Source organism: Pan troglodytes, chromosome 15, assembly GCF_028858775.2.
Source record: "Pan troglodytes isolate AG18354 chromosome 15, NHGRI_mPanTro3-v2.0_pri, whole genome shotgun sequence".
Taxonomy (NCBI): domain Eukaryota; kingdom Metazoa; phylum Chordata; class Mammalia; order Primates; family Hominidae; genus Pan; species Pan troglodytes.
Genome location: NC_072413.2, coordinates 74,110,812 through 74,131,471, shown reverse-complemented (window position 1 = coordinate 74,131,471; position 20,660 = coordinate 74,110,812). Strand labels below are relative to the sequence as shown.

Below are 20,660 nucleotides of genomic sequence, written 5' to 3'. Positions count from 1 at the left end.
ATTCCAGTTGGCTCCATTAACTTCAGGGAGTTCTGTAGCACCTCTGATTGTTAATAGGATACACAACTCCCATAGGGAATATTATCTCCCCACTGAGCCAAGCTAACTGTGAGAGGTATCACCTTCCCAACCAGCCTTCTTCGCCCCTTTCTGAGGCATCGAGCTGCAGCTCCAGGTAGACGATTCAAGCGAGTATGGTACCCTAAAAAAAGAAGGAAGGCCTCAGATACCGAATGCAGAAAATCCATATGCAATCCTATGTTTCTAGTACACTGAAGGCTTTACCCCCAGGATCTTAATAGATTGACCTTTAAACTAGCATCACAGAGCTATTTGCCAAGGATTTATTATTCCCAGGTCTTTGTCACTAGCAGTATGATCACAGGCATGCCATTTACCTTTGACCTAGGCATCCTCCATCTATAAAAAAGGGATAATCACTCAGTCCTACCTTACTGGGCTGTTTTGAAGACCCAATGAAATAGCAAGCAGAAGGGACTTTATAAACTGAAAACACCACACAAACATAAGGTACTATTAATAATTTTTAATTTAAAATCAAATGTTAGTTTGTACGTCAAAAACATTCTAATTCATGACATAATGGGGAAAATAGCACGTGTCGGATAACCCAATTTTTCTCACTGCTGCATGTGTTCTACACAAGGAAAGAACAACTGGAGGAAACCACACCAAAATGTTATTAATGAGATTGTCTCTGGATATGAGATTATAGGCCATTTTAAGTTTCTTCTCACTATTCTTGCTTATTTGTATATATTTTAAGTGGTCCATTAGAAACTTTTAGAAATGTTCATCAAAATGTTTAATAAAGCAATGTGTGCCTCAGCCAGTCTTTACCAAGCACCAACTGCTGGTTCGCCATGACAAAAATTCACCATGACAAACAAAAATTCACCATGACAAAATCCTACATAATACAAGTTTACATCTCGTAGTGTGATTCTGATCACCCACAGATGTTCAACAAACTCTTGGCAACTGATTAACTGGTTGATTATGGGTTACTGGGAACCCTAGAATCATAAATTTATAGTGCTAAAAGAAATGGTTTTGTCCAATGTCACATATCGTAAGTGATGACCCTGTCATCCCAGGAAAATGCAGTGACTATCACAGAGCTTGGTAGACAGTATCAGAGTATTAGCACCACATTTCCATCTCTCTGTCCTAGGTTCTTTCCACCCACTTTGCTACATCATAATTGAAGAAAAAACAAAGGGAAAAGGAAACATATTTGTGTTAAAGTCCCAATAGGGTCATTAAAAGCATCCGTTTTAAAAACACCATTATATGTGAATACTCTTACTGAAAATAAGAATATGTATGTGAATGTTCTTATTGAAATCTGTTCTCTTCCAAAATCCGATACTCAATAACCTCTTAGTTTCACATCAGGATAAGCAGCTGTCACTAAATCTGGCACAAACAGCAATGGCAAGCTGAAGGAATCTCCTGCTAATATATATGTCCCAGGAGTTTCCATGGATTAGTTTAGGAAGGTATGGAGAGAACCTTAAGCTTTGAGACTTACTTTGACTCCTCTAGAAAATCCTTGGGCTAGCTCCAAAATTCAGATAGTTACTGTGTGATTGAAGGCATGAGTATGCTTGCTAGGGGGTGATTGCTCTGCCCAAGGAGAACCATAAAAGCATTAAGTTCTTGGTCTCCTCAGAACTCACCTCTTTGAGCTGGCCGAGAAGGTAAAAGGAATGTGGAATCTGAAAATTTATCCAATCCAGAATCCATTCTTTCTACTTCAGAACAATGATCAGGAGCCCACTTGGGCAGAAGATTAGGGACAGTGAATCCTGGGACACATTCTCCTTCATAGAACCAATCACTCTGTTCGTCATCACCTAAAGTAAAGAGATCATATCATAAGCTAGAGTTTTAAACAAGGTCTGAGAAAAACAAATGGGAGGGATGATTTCTTAGTGCCATACTTTTGATCATCCTTTTTTTTTTTTTCCTTTTTGAGACAGAGTCTTGCTCTGTCACCCAGGCTGGAATGCAGTGGCATAATCACATGTTCAGGCAATCCTCCCATCTCAGCCTCCCAAGTGGCTGGAACCACAGGCTCATGCCACTATGCCTGGCTATTTTTTTATTTTTGGGGGGATGGATTCTTGTTCTGTTGCCTAGGCTGGAGTGCAGTGGCGTGATCTTGGCTCACTGTAACCTCCGCCTCCCCTCCCGGGTTCAAGCAATTCTCTCTCACTCAGCCTCCTGAGTAGCTGGCATTACAAGCGCCCGCCACCATGCCTGGCTAATTTTTGTATTTTTTTAGTAGAGACGGGGTTTTGCCATGTTGGCCACGCTGGTCTTGGACTCCCGACCTCAACTGATCCACCCGCCTCGGCCTCCCAAAGTGCTGGGATTACAGGCGTGAGCCACCGCGCCCAGCATTTTTTTTTTTTTTTTTTAATTCTCTGTAGAAACTGGGTCTCCTTATGTTGCCCAGGCTGCTCTTGAACTCCTGGGCTCAAGCAATCCTCCCACCTCAGCCTCTCAAAGTGCTGGAATTACAGGCTGATTATCCTTTTAAATAAATCAAGGCATTGTTCTGGTCCTTCTTGATTCATATTACAATGAAAACTGGAACACCAACCTGGTTTCACATAAATGTCATACTGTGTTAGACTGGACCGCTTTAATAGCTAAAAATAAATAAATAAAGCTACCACTCACTAAACCCTTACAACCTACCAGGATCCATGCTAAAAATCTGTAAATATGTCATCTCTTCCAAGCCCTACACTAACTCCAACTTACAAACAAGGCAACTAAAGCCTAGAGAAGTCAAGGTCAATTTAGTAAACAATGAAGCCAGGATCTGAACCCAAAGCCTGACTAACTCAAAAGCCTGAGATCTTTATTACAAAAACAAACTGCCTCCCCTATAACATTCTCAGTGGTATAAACTTGGAGGTTCAAAACCCATAAATGTTTCTCAATTCAAAGCTAGCTATACCTGAGGGATTTCTCGCTATATTTGCCTTTATCATAAAAGGTGAATAAAGAATACATGTCCATACTTCATTTATCGTTGGTATCTCATTAATGGGACAGAAATCATCTTGACACTAGCAATCCAAGCTACTGCAGAAAAAAAAAATAACCACAGCAACAAATAACATAATTCCCTAAGGCTTTTCAATAAGTTATACCATTTTCCCAAGGCCATTTGTTAATTAACAGCAAAGTCACAACCAGATCCATATATCCAGACTGTTGGTAGCACAAACTTCTTTCTACTGGCTATAGTGATAGTATCTCAGTTTCCACTAGAGTTTATTCCTGCCAACAAAGAATAGATAATTTTATGTCTGCCACCACATACCCCTTGCAAAATAGCAAAATTGAAGGAAATTATTACAAGAATATCTAAAGAGTTCATAATGTAGTCAGTCTCTAATGTACACTGGATTCCAGAGAAGTTGCTCAGAAATGTTAATCCCATGAAGTATGAGATTCATGGGTCATTAACACGCAGGATAATAACTCTTAAATCACTGTGGAGATCTCCAAAATGGGCAATGAAAACTGCATTCTGGTGAAAAGCAGGAGATATTACAACTAAGAAAGTTACTCAAAGTGTTCCCTTATAAAAACACACCACAAACAGCTGTCTCTCTTACAGTAGTTCTCAACTTTGAGCATGCATCTGAAGCAGCAGGAGGGCTTGTTAAAACATGGACCGCTGAGCCCTTACTCCAGAGTTTCTGATTCTAGTCTGGGCAAGACCAAAAATGTGTATTTCTAACAAGTTCCCTCATGATGCCAAGCTGGCCTGGGGACCACGTTTTGAGAATCGCTACTCTAAAAGCATCTCACGAAACCAGATACATAGATGAACTGAATACAGGCATTAGTGTATAATAACTAGTTTCTCTGTACTTCAATATATTAATTCTTTTCTTATTCATAAGCATTCCTTAGGCCATTTATTGAAATAGTATATTTAATTAGGCCATGTTTTCTGACGACAAATGGCAAACTATAATGGAATTTTTTTGGTTCTCAAGCAGTCATTCAAGATTTTTAATAATACAAAAAGGGACTCCCTGAACTAGAAGGAACGTTGTGAGACCACATAGACCAGCAGTCTTCAATCAGGGTTCACTAAGATCCCTGATAGAGGAGCTCCTTAAAAGAGTGCTGCCAGGGAATAAGCAAGAAGCTAGGTGGATCGGGCTCCTGACCTCTGGCTCCTCTAGAATTTTGCTTTAAACCAAATAGGCTTAGTTGTTTTACAATCTGAGAATCTATGTTCGATTTTGTTTGGGGGAAAAAAAGGAGAGTTTTCCCCTTAATTGGATTATAAATAATATTTATTAAACATTTACTATATGCCAGGAACATGCTAGGTACTGTGGTTGCACATAATAAGTCCTGCCTTGAAAAGCCTCAAGGGAAAAGACTCGTACCTACAAACAATAACATAATCTAGTGAGTAGTAAAAGAAACAGTAAGTATAATACAAGGAGCCACAGAGAACAAAGGAGAAAGGGCTATTGGCCAGAACCCCCTCAGCAAACACATGGCACATTTAAATGGGGTCATTGCAGAGATGTAATGAAGTGACTATTCACAAAGGTGGAGACAGTACTAACAAGGAACCCCACAAGGGGATAGTGAAGCACATCAGGTGGAGCCAGCAGAGCAGGAGGCCCTTACCATTCCTAGACTTGGAGTGGCAAGGGAAAGAATGGTTATCAGAACCCAAAGAACTGTGGTTATAAAAGAAGGCTGGCAAACAAGAGTGGTGGCCCTCAGCAGAGGAACACAACCACTGCCAACCAGCAATCCAACAGAAAAGGTGTCAGGGAAAGCAATAATCTAATGTGGTAGACTGCATTAACATTTCCAAGTACTCTCTATAGCAGAATCTATCCATCCATGACGTTTGCTCTTTGCCATTGGATTCCACAGTACCTTCCCTTTTAGGAAGAGCACACTTACTCATCCTACTGACTCTGGGCTTGGTCATATGACTTGCTTTACGTAGTAGAAAATTAACAGATATGATTCAAGCAAAGGCTTTAAATATGTACTTGTGGTCTAGCCTGGTCACCTGGCATTTACATCCTCTGCCATAGGAAGTCCATGCCGCCTATCATCATTGCTCCTCCACCCTAGGTCCCAAAATACAATACACTGAGTAGATGTAAACCTAACTTGAAGCCTGTAGACCAGTGGAGCCCAGGCAAGATCAGTGGAACCACAGACAACTCACAGCCCCATAGCAAGAAATGAGTATGGTAAACTGTGAGAAGCCACTAAAATTTGGGGGCTGTTAAGCAGCATTACCACAATAAATACTTGACTAATATATCCAATATCACTCACCTCCCTCCCTTTGGTCTTCTGTTGATGCCTCCTATAGGCCAACCCCAACAAGAAATTGAAACCAAGAAGACCCACTGATATAGTTCATAAATATGCCCTTGCAGGGGCAAGAGGAAAACTGTGTCTTGGTAGATGACCAGTCATTCAAGGAAGATGAGGATGAGATTTCAGGCAGAAAGACCAGCATAAACAAAGGCAGAGAAGCAAGAAATCCCATAGCTTTACGTTGAGAACGCTAAGCATCAATGTCACCAGAATGTGTGAAGCTGAAGCAGAGAAAGAGAGGAAAGCTAGGTGTACAGAACATTCTATAATCTCTCGTGATAAACTAAGGAATCCTTATCAGTGAAAAGGCTTTCCAAAGGCCCGAAAATCTAATCTGCTGTAACAGGTCCCCACTTTCTTCCATCTCTATAATTATGCATCATAACCTTTAAGAGGTGCATTCTGATATTCTTAGCACTGTAGAAAAGCAAAGAAAAAGAGCAAATATTGGTAACTCTGGATAGTATATATAACTCATTCATGGAAACTCATCAGACTTTCCTGGTATAATAAAATCAAAACTCTAGTTAGAGCCTACCTGTACACACACACACATAATCTCTAATGACACCTAATTCCCTCAGAATCTAAAAGATAGAAATGTACTCACAACAACCTCCATTACAGTAGGAAGCGCAACAACTCCAGGAGGATAAACTGCCTCTATGCCTACAACTTTGAGGCATGAACAAGATGCTGGCCCCACAGTTCTTCTCCAAAAATCAGGACTTGGATGCTAAGTCTCACAGCCCCAGTATCTCTTCAGTTACTGGGGAGCCTACTTGGATCAACCTAGACATGTAGCCACTACGTCTGTCCTTTAATTGCTTAACCCGTGGAGAAAAATTATTGGACTTCGGAGTGAGAAGAGACTTTAGAAATCCCTAAATCCCTTATTTAGATTAAGAAAACCACAGTCCAAAAAGGCTACATAAAATTTTTATTGGCATGTGGCCCCACACAAGTCTAGAGGACAAACATTTTCTAAAATACCCTTATATATAGGCAAAGTTTTAAATTAGTGTTTAGGTAGTAAAAATAAAGAACTGGTAATTAACTATACCAGCCTTATTCACAGGACTCTATACTCCAGGAGTTTTACTTTGAGGAAGATGATGTTTTATATAATATATTCACCTAGGACACTATAATCATTTATAAATAAGGCTACAAAAGTGACAAGATTTTCTCTATATGAAAATAATGTCTTAACACCTAAAAAAAGACAGTAACACATGAACCTATTTCTTTATTCTAATAAAAAGAAACTTCCCAATGTCCCAGGCTCGACACTCTGACCACCTAGACCAATGATTCCCAAGTCTGATCTACTGGCATAAGAATCACTTCAGGTGCTTGTGAAAAATGCAGATTCCAGGGGCCAACTCTAGACCTATTTGATTTCTAGGAGCTCAGGACTGTGCAGTTTTAACAGTTCCCTAGGTGACTCTCATATGCCTTAAAGTTTGAGAACCACTGCCATAGACAGTCACCATATTCTCCATGAGTCACTCCTATGATTATTCAAATATTTCCATAAACACGGAACCAAGGTCCCAAAGCTGGGATCGACATTACCTTGTCGCCCTTCATCATTGGTAAAGAGCCCAGTGTCACTGCTGCTACACACACTGCTGGTTTCACTGTAAAAAGAGTAAAACACAAGAGAACTCATCAGCTCCAGTCAAAAACAAAGCACTGTACACTTATTTTGGTTTTCAAGCTTCCCTAATTTCACTCCAACCTGTTAGTCAATCAGATATGTAAATTTCATCAGGAAGCTACAAAGTTTTATTTTCCTCCCCAAACAAAATAAATATAAGAGGAGAATTCTAAAATTTTCACTTATATTTTAAAGTACTAAAAAAATCTAAAGTCACTTTGTTAGTTTAGGACTAGAAAGCTATTAAAGCTCAAAGACGTAATCTCAACCTAGTTTGGTATATTCAACAACACAAATTTACAAATTTACCAAACAATTTTATTCTCAAATATTGCCAACTATCAGTTTCAAATGAAGCTATGTAATTTTAAGACATCTAGCATCTTTCAAGTTTTCCCCCATTTACAAAGAAGTAAACAAAAATCCATGAACAAGAAAAAAAAATGACAAAACTTATGTTTTCTGAATTTACTGTCCTCCTTCATATCGAGCAGATACACAAAACTCATTCTGAAAAAAGGAACTAAAGTTAAAAACAAAAATATAAAAACAAACTTAATTTGAACTCATTGAAATATAACTTTTGTCCCACGAAATTCTGCCCAGTTTCATTTTCTGAGCTATTGCTCACAGTTGATTTTGTTTCTTCTGATGGTGTGCTTCTAAATTTGATTTATCTGGTTCAAGAAAAACTTCTCAATCCTCTACAGTATTAGCTATTTCTTTGATTGGGATTATTTCCTTCCAAGAGAGTCAAAATTTTTTTTTTCACCTCCTCTAGAAGATGCAAGAAACCAAAGCAAGGAAGAAGCATTTTCACCATGCTGTAGAAAACACAGGCTTGGCAAAATCCCAATCTATATTCCTGGATCAAAAATCTGAAAATATTTTGTATTTTGCAACATTTCCAAATGTCCTTCCAACACTAAATCTTAAAAATGCCAATTAAATTAAGGAGCAATGCTTTCCTCACTCAAGCTTGTCTCTGAATACCAGATGCAAAAGATCTGTCACAGAAATAGTCAATAAACAAATCCTATTTCTTTTTTTTTTTAAGTTCTGGGATACATGCACAGAATGTGCAGGTTTGTTACATAGGTATACATGTGCCATAATGGAACAAACCCTATTTCTTCTTTTTTTTTTTTTTTTTGAGATGGAGTTTCGCTCATTGCCCAGGCTGGAGTGCCGTGGTGCGATCTCGGCTCACTATAACCTCCACCACCCAGGTTCAAGCAATTCTCCTACCTCAGCCTCCCGAGTAGCTGGGATTACAGGCGCGCACCACCACACCCAGCTAATTTTTGTATTTTTAGTAGAAACAGGGTTTCACCATGTTGGTCAGGCTGGTCTCGAACTCCTGACCTCATGATCCGCCTACCATGGCCTCCCAAAGTGCTGAGATTACAGGCATGAGCCACCGCACCCAGCCCAAACCCTATTTCTTTATAGATCTTTCATTTTATTCTCTTATGTGCTTAGTATAAGTTGGGCCTCCAACTGTATTACCTAATTATTATAACATTGCTAGAAAAGCAACTGAACCACATCCAACTGAAACAACAGAGTTAGTGTAAAGAAAGTCATCTTAACCTGCAGCTCCAAAGGCTTTTGCTCCCAACATTTTACTAGGAAATTCTTCATCACTTAGATTCTGCAAGTAACATTTTGCTTTCCTTGTTTTTTCACATCTCTCTATTAACCTTCCCACCAGAGCCTCTTTGAAAGCAGAGGCACCCTAGGTAAGCCAGATGATTGGACATGGCATCTACTTTCTGACAAGTATATTATTATAGGAATCAAGCCTAACAAAACACTGTGGAACCCTCTTGTCCACTGTTAGCTAAACACTGTAAACTTGGTACTGACTTGAAAATGCTTTCATCTCAACTGCTTTTCTTTCCAAGTTCTGAAGATGAACTGTTTGCCTTTCAAGGTACAATTAAAGGGTATGGTTTTCAAACTAGCAAAAATTCTCAGTTTTAAAACTATAGATCAATAGTTTTTTATTCTATATTCTTTTTTTTATATTTGTATATTCTATCTATAGATCAGTGTTTTGGTTGTATTATGTTCTGTAATTTGAAACTCATACTTACTGGTAAAAGCAGAGTCAATAAAGTAAAGACCCAATCTCGTACCAGAAACATCAAGAACTATGGTTCTCAACTAGACACAATTTTGCAGCCCCCGTCCCAATTTGGCAATATCCAAAAACATTTTTGATACTCGTGATTTGAAGCAGAGAAGGAGGAGTTGGTGAACTACTGATATTTAGTGAGTGGAGGCCAGGGATGCTGCTCAACATCCTGCAATGCACAGCACAGCCCCACAACAGAGAATTATCTGGCCCAAAATGCCAGTAGTGCCTAAGTTGAGAACCCTGATCTATGGTGATGAACAAAGCAGAGGGCTGGGAGAGGTAGGGCGTCCCATTTAGGGAAACTGCTTGAGAAGAGAGGAGTCTGTGCACGTTAGCTGGATGCAGCAGTCAACATCCCATAGAAGCAACAATACCACTTCCTTGCCAGGGCTGGGCCAGAGCCTCAAATGATCTGAAGCCTCCAGATCCAGAAACAATCAGAAGGCAGCCGGACCTTCAGGCAAACTGGTAGAACTGAAACTACTCAAGAGTCGTACAGTTCACCCTTCCTTGCCTAACCGGGGCAGAAAGAAGATCCAGTAACCATGGAAGAGAATGATCTGGCCAGGGAAAAAAAATATCTTGCTCATCTCAATGTCCCCAGTGCCTAACATAGCACCTGGCACATATCAGACATTCAGTGCATGTTACGTAAATAGAATGAACTTGTTCTAGACACCTCTGTTGCCTGCCCTTATACAGCCTTGTGGCATGTCACTTCAACTCTTTAGTTCTATTTCCCTACATGTAAAATGTGGATGGATTATTGAGGATGTGATAGTATGAGGCATGTGACCTGCGTTGTGAACTCTAAAGCAATACACAAATGCAAACGATGAAAGATTAGAAAGCTACTTCTAGGGTACCAAGTCTGTGTCTAAATATTATTTTAGAGGTTAATAGTACTAATTTCCTCACTGACAACCTTCTCATTAGAACAGCACTCTAAATTTTATAAGATGCAAACCTATCTTCATTTTAAATGGAAAAACAAAATGTGGCCTATGAAATCTATTCTTTTTCCTGTACTGGGATTCATCCAAAAGAGAGGAGGCACTACTCTCAGCCAAGATCCACAAGTGCCTCAGGAAGGGGTTTCATACTTGAACTGAGTTTATTCAGAAAATTATTAATACAGAAGGCTATTATTAATGATACCAAAAATATCATTCACTGAGTTCTACTGCAGGCCAGGTAATATACTAAGCACTTTATATTAATTATTATGCTGCTTCTACCCCCAAACTCCACAAGGTGAATACATCAACCTCATGTTACAAATGGAAAGGGGCTTAGAGAAAGTATGCAAGTTACCCAAGATCACACAGCAAGTAAGCATCAGAGCCAGGGTAGTGTATGCCTAAAGCCCATGCGTTCACTGAAGGGCCACTACAACACAGATGGTGCAGATACTCATCTCATTTACTAAAGTCAATCCTATGTTTCTCTATTCAGAAGATACCTTTGAATTTCAGGACTGTTCATTCTCCTGAAGATGCAAACAGATTAATTGAGCTAGGGAAGAAGTGTTCCTTTGCTTTTAGCTACTTAAAACTTTCAGGCACAGCTGAAACTGTAGCTGTGCCTTGACTACTATCCCTTATCAGCAAATAATATATCATATATGCTGAACCCTAAGAAAATTAATTATAAACTCACTTTGGAAAGAAGCTCTCCTCCTTAATGCTGTATCTTGAATTTAAGTAACACTCATTTTCAGCATACTGACATAAAATACACCAAAATATACTCTCAGGGACCCATACCTCACTTGCCCTTATGGTTCCTGAATGTTCTTCCTTTGAAATCAAAGTAAAAACAACCTCTTAATGAGTTCAGGGGAAATATCAGTCTGAGAATACTATTCCTGACTTTAGCATCATACAAGGCTAGGAAAAAAAAGTTTCAGAAGGCCAGTAGTCATCTGTGGTAATTAACCAGACTCCCAAGATGACTCCCAATTACCCAGCCTCCTATTAATGCACACCCCGGTGTAGTACTTCTCACACTGCACCAGGATGGTCTGCATAACTGATCGCACACGGCAGAAGCAACAGGTTGCCACTTCTGCAATTAGGTTATACAAGACGGTGGCTTTCATCTTGGGCCCTCTTTCTGACTCTCCCCACCCCTCTCAGATCACTTACTCAACGGAAAGCCAACTACCATGTCCTACGGATGCGGATGGGCATATGGAGAGGCCCATGTGAAAAGGGACTGAGACTCTAAGTCCAATAGCTTTATGAGGAAATGAGCTCTGCCAACAGCCATGTGAGTGAGCTTGGAAGCAAATCCTTCAGCCCTAGTCGAGCCTTGAGAGAACTGAGGTCCCTGCCAACAGTTAGACTATAACCTCGTGAGAAGACTCTGAACCAGAACCATCCAGCTAAGTCACTCTCAGATTCCAAGCGATAAAGTATTCATTGTTTAGAGCTCATAAGTTTTTTTTTGTTTATTTTTTTGAGACGGAGTCTCGCTCTGTCGCCCAGGCTGGAGTGCAGTGACGCGATCTCGGCTCACTGCAACCTCTGCCTCCCAGGTTCAGGCAATTCTCCTGTCTCAGCCTCCCAAGTAGCTAGGATTACAGGCCTGTGCTACCACGCCTGGCTAATTTTCATATTTTTAGTAGAAACAAGGTTTCACCACATTGGTCAGGCTGGTCTCAAACTCCTGATCTCAGGTGATCCACCCGCCTAGGCCTCCCAAAGTGCTAGGATTACAGGCATGAGCCACCGCACCCGGCCTAGAGCTAGTAAGTTTTAGGGCGATTTTCTTCTGCAGCAACAGATAATACAGAATCTTTATAAACTCTTTGTTGAAATTAATTCCCTTCTTCCTAAACAGTAGCTTCTAGTTTCAACAAAATAAACCCCTCTGAATTCCCAAAATTGCCAGGGGGAGCAGGGGGTGGAAAAAAGCACGGCACACCCTCTGATCTGAGAGCTTGCTAATTCTTTCATACTCCTAACCACAGAAGACTGTAAAGTGAGAACTGAAAGAGTAACTTATACCTGTTCCAATTATAATAAGGAGGTACAGAATTAGTTTATCACCTACAATCAAAAGTTGGTATTAATAAATTACCATCTGGGTTTGTTTCTCCCCATTTAAGAGCTTATTAACCAAGTAGCTTAATAAGAGGTGTTTTTTGCATCTAATTAATAGATATCTTAAAATAAAGTTTATGGCTTACATCGTCATTCTAAAAAACTTTTCTTAGTAAATAATAATGCACTTAACAAAAATAAAAGTTGTTTCAGAATTTAGAAAAACGTGGAAAAAAGTCACTCTTAGATCTACTGCCCAAAGGTATTTTTGTTCTATCGTTTTCCAGTTTTTTTCCAGGGTAGAGGTGGCACACTGGTAACCCTTTGTAATCAGACTTCTGAATCTAGCAGTAAACAAGACTGAGGGAGAGGTTATTCAGAGAAATATCTCACATCAGTTCCGAAATTATTCCTATAAGTAATGAGAATATATAATAAAAGAATTTCTTTTTCAGTTTCATTCAGACAGTGCCATGAAAGGCAGCAACCTCCCCAGGTTGACAGGTTCGATACTGTGACTAGTACAATCAGGTATACTTTGCAGAGACAGAATTTTCCTCAGGACTCTGCTATTGAGCTGGGGGCTGTGCCTCAGAGAAGTCCACCCATCCTTTCAAGACTTCCCTTTTCTTAGAGCTAACAGTGATTCATCTTCAGGTAGATGGAACGTCTTCTCACAGTAAATTTTTAAAGAGCATGGATTCTGGGGCCTGCATATCTAAGAATGTCTGAGCCACCGCACTCAGTCTTCAACCCCTTTTAAGATTTTTCTTTCCTTAGTCCTGAGCATATGTGAAAAAAAGAAAAACTAAAATAAAATATTTTTTTAAAATCTCCGTCTCAGTAGAAGTCTCTTCTCATTAATTTTCGCTTTTAATCTTAAGACTTAATTTTTCAACTCAAGAACACTTTTTTCTCTTCAGTTGTATCTTCTTCTCCAGCACTTTGGTTTCTTCCCTGGGAATATTTACATACTCACAGACTTGGTCTCTTTGTTTAGAGCTACTAAGTTTTAGGGCGATTTTTTTCTGTAGCAATAGAGAATACAGATGGCCTATTGCCAAGATTTCCTCAAACTACAAGGCTGATAGAACCACACTTGACAATGAAATGGAGGCCCACGTTAGAAGTGCTGAACCTGCCCTGAAGGTAGATAGCAAGCCCCTGCATCCTTTCTCTACAGTCACCTTGCAGTTCAGAAATGCAAGGCCAGTTTCAGTCAGAAAATCAGGCAGCTACAGGTTGAGGCAGGGTGTGGTTCTATCCTTCTCTTCCCATTGAGTATCATTCAGTTTCTTTTTTCTTTTTTCTTTTTTTTTTTTTTTTTTGATACAGAGTCTCGCTCTGTCGCCCAGGCTCGAGTGCACTCAAGTGCAGTGGTGTGATCTCGGCTCACTGCAAGCTCCGCCTCCCGGGTTCACACCATTCTCCTGCCTCAGCCTCCTGAGTAGCTGGGACTACAGGCGTCCACCACCACGCCAAGGCTAATTTTTTTGTATTTTTAGTAGAGTCGGGGTTTCACCATGTTAGCCAGGATGGTCTCGATCTCCTAACCTTGTGATCCACCTGCCTCGGCCTCCCAAAGTGCTGGGATTACAGGCGTGAGCCACCACGCCCGGCCTGAGTATCTTTCAGTTTCTATTTGGTGGCTCTAACTCCCAGAATACACTTGGATAGGGAAGCTTAGTGTTTTCTGTGTGTATTTGTGTTTGAGGGTAGGAAGCAGTTATAGGGTATTGAGTCCTAGAAAGTATAGTCTTCAAGAACAAAGATTCCAGTTGACATGGGCAGAGAAGTGCATTCTGGAGACAGTACATTCTGGAGACTGCAGTGTTTTCTACACCTTCATTTACGGCACACTCCTGGAATGGGGTCAGAATCAAGCAGTGAGGGTTAGATGATCCTATCTCAGTCCAGCATAGCTGTATGAGATAAAAGCCTCCCAGTAGCACTGGGAGCACTGGGCTAGGGGCTCTGCATATTCTCTTGGCCAGCTGTAAATCTGAGAATGGCAGTTACCTATGTCCACGGGAGTAGAGAAGGGGACCAAGGGTAATCTATGCACCCTTGCTGGCAAATACCAAAAGGCCTTTGAACAATTCTGCAAAATAAGAGAAAAGGGAATATCATTCTAAAAGTTGAGAGAAAGAATGAATCTTTGAAGATGACTGCCAGTGGGAACCACAAGAATTCAAGTGGGCAGTTGAATTACTGTCTACTTACCAGTTAAGACATTACAATGGTGGGAAGTAGACTGTGACTGAAAAGAATCACAGCATCTCAGTGTTACAAGGGATCTCAGAAGCCTTCCATTCAACCTTCTCAACTCCACAGCAACTAAGTAAGCAGTCATCAAGCCCACGTTTGAATCCCCCCAACTGATCTAGAAGTTATTACGCATTACATGGTGAAACAATTCACTTCATTTTTACAGAGTCCTAATTTTTAGAATCTTATTTTTTAACCGCAGCAACATTTAACACTCTGTACTTTCTATCCCTGAGTTCTGTCCTGTGGAGCCACACAGAACAATCCCAATATTTCTTTTAAGAGGTAGACTCTTTTAAGAGATGGATGTTTCTTTCAAGAGATAGACCTTCAACTACAATAGTATCATATCGACCTCCCAAGCTGTGTGTTTTAGTTGTCCCTAAGGATACTAGCAGAACTGTGAATATGCCCACATAAGCACACTATGCTAGTTATTCGAGAATCTCACATGCAATACTACCAACTGCAACAATGGTAAATATATTCTTGGTCAGCATCCCTACTTACAGAATAGAAAACAGAACACCCCCACCTACCATACATATTCTTTTACACAGCTCCAGGAACCCCTGATTAATGACCTCCACTTGCAAAGGAGGCTACTTACCTTAACCATGAAATAATGAATGCTATTGATCCAACAAGCTACTGCTATAGAGTGTTATTAATCACCCAATCTTTGGTTAAAATGGTCCTCATTTAGCAATTTCACTGTCACAAACACCTGGAGCAAAGCACACTCATAATTAAAGAGTTTGGGGGAGTTAAAGTGAGAGGTGATGGACAGAGATCTCAGCTTTCTCCCACTTATTCTTGCTTCTGAGCTATTGTTTGTGTCAGAAGGGATATTGATTTTCTATAAAAATAAGAAAACAAGAGGCACCAAAGGGCCGCAGAAGGTCAGCCTGGGCTGGAGAAGGAGGGGGTAGGTTTAGCACTCTATCTCTGTCACTTGCCTTCCAAGAGAGGAGAATATTTTCTTTCCTGTGAGATCAGCCTCTAATACATCACCTTAGGAAGGCTCCTGAATGTGACTTCTGGCCATCACCCAACTAATTCACTTATGAAAAAAAAAGAAGCTAAACTATATTCAAGGGGAACAAACAAATGATGTGTTAGTAAAGAATAGAGCAAAATTAGGCTACAGTCACCTAATAGCTAATAGCTATTAATAGCTGCTATACAGACAATTTAAATAAAGATCAGTAGAAAATAATTTTACAGTAGTTGTTCTGCTTTAGAATACTCACAAACACACATACACAGAAAAATATTAAAATAATAGTTTGATCTCTATGCAAGCAGAAAAAAACTACTATACTATAACCATTTTTAGTTCCTCAAAACTTGTGAGGGATTGGCTGGTGTAATATTAAAGGAAGACCAGAAACAGAAAAGCAAACAAATATTGATGAAGTCTATACTCCATGTTTAGGTCGCAAAGAGTGAGTTTAAGGAAATTAGAAATAAGCTGATTGAGACACACATTTTCAAATCTAAAACACCTAATACATGCTTTAAAAAAAAAAAAAACTCTACCATTGACTAGGCTAAGCTAAGCTTAACAATCAACTTCATCTTAATAATCTTACAATGTGGATCATTACTCTGACAACCCTCAATACCACTGCTAAAAAGTAAAATTCTACATTTTGATCTGTATGTGAATAAACAGTGGCACATCCAAGTAGATTTATGAAAGGGTAACCAAGAAGATTCTTGAAAGTATTTCTTTTAAAAATGCAGGGAAAAAAATAAAGTAGAAAATTATTGACAGAATCAACTCATCAAAACAGTATAATATCCAAATCATATACTATTATCTCCTTACACTCTAATGCCAGTCCTTTTTAAAGGTGTGCCTAACAATTAAGGGAGATTTTAGTTCCACTCTCCTCTTGAAGAGAGGCTGAACACAACATGCAGTCAAAGAGTAAGAATCACCCCCTTTCCCCACAGAATGGATTCAGGGGGAAAAAATACAAAGCACTTCTGTTTGTAACTACAAATGAATCGAGACAAGTCAAGGGGAATTTAGAACTCCTAAATAACTAGAAGATTTTAAAGAACTTTCCTCAATGCCGTGTGTGCCACCACTCCGCCCATTATTCCTTCACAGCTACAAGCCCTTTAGCATCTACATATTGAAAGAACTCTGAAGTGAGGGGCCAGGATAATAGCCCAAATGGGTGAATGAGTTCTCCTCAATTTGAAAAGAGTAAGAATTTCGTAAGAATTCCCATCCACTTAAGTTATCCAGACTCTCAGATAACAAGAATTTACATTATTACATCCTGACTAGAATGTGCAATAGATGTGTCTGGAGTAAGAAGAAGAGAAAAGAGTGAAGCATCTCATGCTAGAAAACAGGCTCTGCATCTGGAGCCATACTTGGGCTGTTAGAGCAGACAGAGTTAACAGTCGCTCTCTCACATACAATTATGTCGTAGTTTAACAAGAAATTAAGGGGAAGAAACATACACAAAGCTACTATCCCAAAAGGCTACTTTTAAAATCACCATTCTCAATACTAAGAACTTGAATGTCTCAATAGAGGGTTTCAATAGTGTGAAAGGCTACAAGTTGACTAAGCATTTCTTGTTTGATTAAAAATAGTCTGATGAGGGAAAAATACCTTTATAATCCAAATATATACATATAAATTCTGCAAATAGACCTTAGAAGGAATGAGGCATTAGAGGAAAATTAGGAAAGTCAAACTATGAGCCTATCTCAATATAGTCTGCAGACTGGCAAATATAAAGTTAATAAGAAAAAGTTTAAAAGCTGGATTAAAAACCACTCAAGAAAAGTACAGGTATACAGACCTAAACAGTTTTTCCTGTTACTGACACAGCCTCACCTCAGTGTTCCTAAGATTAATGTCTTTGTTTTTAAGCTAAACTTCAGAAAGGTCATATGTTCTACAGTTGGGAAAGTTAAATTGAGACAGAACAACTCAAAGGGCAGCACAACATGATGGTTAAGAATGAGCTTTGGAATCAGGCTTGATTCCCAGTTTTGGCACTGGGTGACCTTAGGCAAATTATCTAAGCTCTTATAACCTCAACTTCCCTTCTGTAAATACAAATAGTGGTATCCACCATATAGTGGAATTGTGAACATTAAATAAGAGTATATGCTAAGTCCATAGTACAGTGCCTGGCCCATAGTTAAGTGCTTAATAAATGCCAACTAATATTAACAATAATAGAATACACTGGTTCTCAACTGGGAGTACTCAATCCACCTAGGGATCACCCCTGGAGGCTTTTGGGTTGATACAATGAAAAGGGGGTGTGAACAATGCAGAGATGCTAAATATTCTGCAATGCACCATAAAGAATTGTCCCATCCAAAACACCAATGGCATCCTCACTATTAAGAAAAAGATAACCACAGTTTAATATTAATAACATTAAAGTATCAAGCTGGGGGGTATCAATGTTCCTAGGACTATCTGAGATGTAAAAAATAAAAAGTCACCAAAACTACACTTACATTTTTAAACATGTACCCATTAGAGACAAATTTTTCTGGCTTGATCACATCTGATGTAAGACTAATGGGACTCGGTACTGTTATTTTCAAAGCCCACCATGTGTTCAGACAATTTGAATGTCAGCCATAAAAAAATAAATTCAATATAGTCAAACCACAAGTAGCAGAAAACAGAATTATAGCCAAAAAGCATCTAAAGCCATGATTCTTACTGAGGACAGGCAACTTAACGGAACATTTATAAACTCCGTATACCTGGCGCTAGCATATTCTCTCTCACACACACACACCAGCCTCTGCTGAGACCTGAGTTCTAAACAACAATATTTATGTACAAACTATATGGCATAATAAGCAGCAAATTGTTTTTTAAAATAAAATTATTAGTTTTGCATTTGAGGTACGCGTTTTAAACAGTTTTTAGAAACAACTGTGTTTCTATTATATATAGCCTTCCTGACAGAGGGAAATAGACTCATGAATGGTACCTTAAAAAGCTAAACTACTGATTGATTCAAGGAAGGCTTCAAAGTCAATACTAGAGTGGTTGGTTTGAAAGAAGGTAGAACCCACTAAGACCATGGATGTGCACTTTGGGAAAAATTAACCAGGAAAATCTTTGACTTAGTAAGGGAGATCTCACCATTCTGACATGTTCTCATCAGAGCCCTGTTTTTGTTCATCTGTTTCACACTCCATCCTTTCTTTCCTTCCTGTTTTGCTTAGGAAAGTCCTATTTTCTGCTGATTCACACAATCCGTGGCCTGATGAGGTCCAGGGAGTATTCTCCTTCCAGCGGGACAGACGCTGCTTCTTAGCAGACTTGAACCTGCAGCCTCTCTCATAGCTCCAATCTGACACCTTCAGCTTCTGCTGAAGGCTAGCAGCCACCTCTGATGTCACTCGCTTCACCTTCCGCCTGCGCCTGAGTGGTCGACAAGGTGCATTTTCAGTAAAGGAGTCAGATTCATGCCAAGAATGTTGCTTACTCTTGACAATGGCATTGAGAGCTGGGTGTCTTTTGGCTACCATTGTGTCATCAGAGTCACTAAAATTGGTCACCGGAGCCACTTCTCGACAGTCCTTAGTGGCCTCATCCAGACTTGACTCAGAGGCCTCGCTGTAGCAGCAGGTATGCTCTGCCAGGTGAGTGAAGTCAGAACGACGCTTCCGACCTCGGCGTTTCCGAAGCTGCCGCCTCTGCTGTCGGGGGCTCAGCGCCATCTCCTCCCACAGTTCACCAAGCTTATTCTGCTCAGATGTCTGCTCCAAGGCTGAGGCTAAGTCGTGTACCAGCTCATCCATGAGGCCACATCTGCCAAAAGGAAGTTTAGGGAAAAAAGAAAGAAAGAAAAGAAAAAGAAAAAGAAAGCCTGAAAAAGGATCTGTTGTTTTGGAATAATTTGATGAAACAGATCATGGTAGTCCACAGTTCTGCCTGTCTAAACAAAATAAGTCACCTTTCATCTGGCTACACTTAGATTCTGTTCCTACCACTTCCTTAAGTCACTAAAAATAGATGTTTTGTCCCTTGTTAAATGCCTGAAGTCAACATATTCTTAAGCACAAAAACCTACTAACCAGAAGACAACTGGGACAGGACCCAAAACAAATTCGGGGGACTAGATCCTTCTCTCTTTTCCCCAATTAAACTTGTCATTGAATTACCTAATGATGAGATCCAGAAAGATTAGAGACTGTCTCACTAGACAGGAGTAGAAAAAGATACAACTTCAAAATCACACTAGAGTTGTGGAAACACAGAGTAGCACATGGTCTCATCGAGGTATTGAGAATGAATGAAAAACTGTTCTTTGGCCTGGGGTCACTGCTGACAATGACGATGGCAGAAAGAAACAGAAAGACAACTTAGTGACACCATTTAAGGAAGAATGCAGTTTTCGTGATCCAAGAAATTGTAGTGACCCAGGTTTGAAGTCAGAATGGAGAAGAGACTAAGTTTGCACCCATTCTGGTACCAACTACCACCTGGAAGCTACCAGGTACAGAACCTTATACAGTATGTCATATATTTTTGAATAATTAACAATTTTTAAGCCCCTCTCCTACCCTCCAGAAAATAAATGTTGGTCCTAGTTATGTGCTTCAGTGCCACACAATCACAGAAAACTAGGATACAATAGCAGCTGAAATGACAGGGATAGGGTGAAGTTTCTAAGATTTCTGGCCAAACTGCTTTCCAAAATTTCTTATTTTTCTGTTCATCCTCAAACCAAACATCACACTTCAGGGGTCACTTCAGAGGCAAACATTTCAAGAAATGACAGTAGTAGGAGCAATCTTCAAAATTCCCCCTTAAGGGGAAATATTTAATTTGTACAGCATCTAATTAAATACATATTAAATTTTTAGCACTTTTCTCTTGCCTCTATGCCCAAAGTATTTCAAGATCAGCTTAAAATTCTAAGTGGTGCCACTCTCTGACCATATTCCCATTCATTCAGTTTTCACTTTGCAAAGGGCTTTCTAAAACCTATTTTCATGCTGTGCCTATGCCAATGAACTTAAAGACAGGAAAACAGTCCTCTGGCTTATCTGCCACACCTGTAGGAGCAATAGTGACACCTACTTCCAAAACTACCATACAAACGAAGCT

At 39.7% G+C, this 20,660-nt stretch overlaps 1 protein-coding gene across 9 annotated transcripts in view; it reads right to left on the bottom strand.

Moving 5' to 3' along the window:
• The window catches only part of GPATCH2L (G-patch domain containing 2 like), an 84,585-nt gene that overhangs the window by 62,761 nt on the left and 1,164 nt on the right, over positions 1-20,660 (bottom strand). For all 9 annotated transcript variants that reach the window (XR_010150833.1, XR_010150832.1, XR_010150834.1 and 6 more), the window contains 4 exon segments: positions 18,687-19,358; positions 6,997-7,061; positions 1,704-1,880; positions 123-202 (listed from right to left, as the gene is read on the bottom strand). Coding sequence is in view for 6 of the 9 variants with exons in the window: in NM_001242588.3 (NP_001229517.1) it covers positions 123-202; positions 1,704-1,880; positions 6,997-7,061; positions 18,687-19,348 (984 nt within the window). In the remaining 3 variants the exon portion in view is untranslated.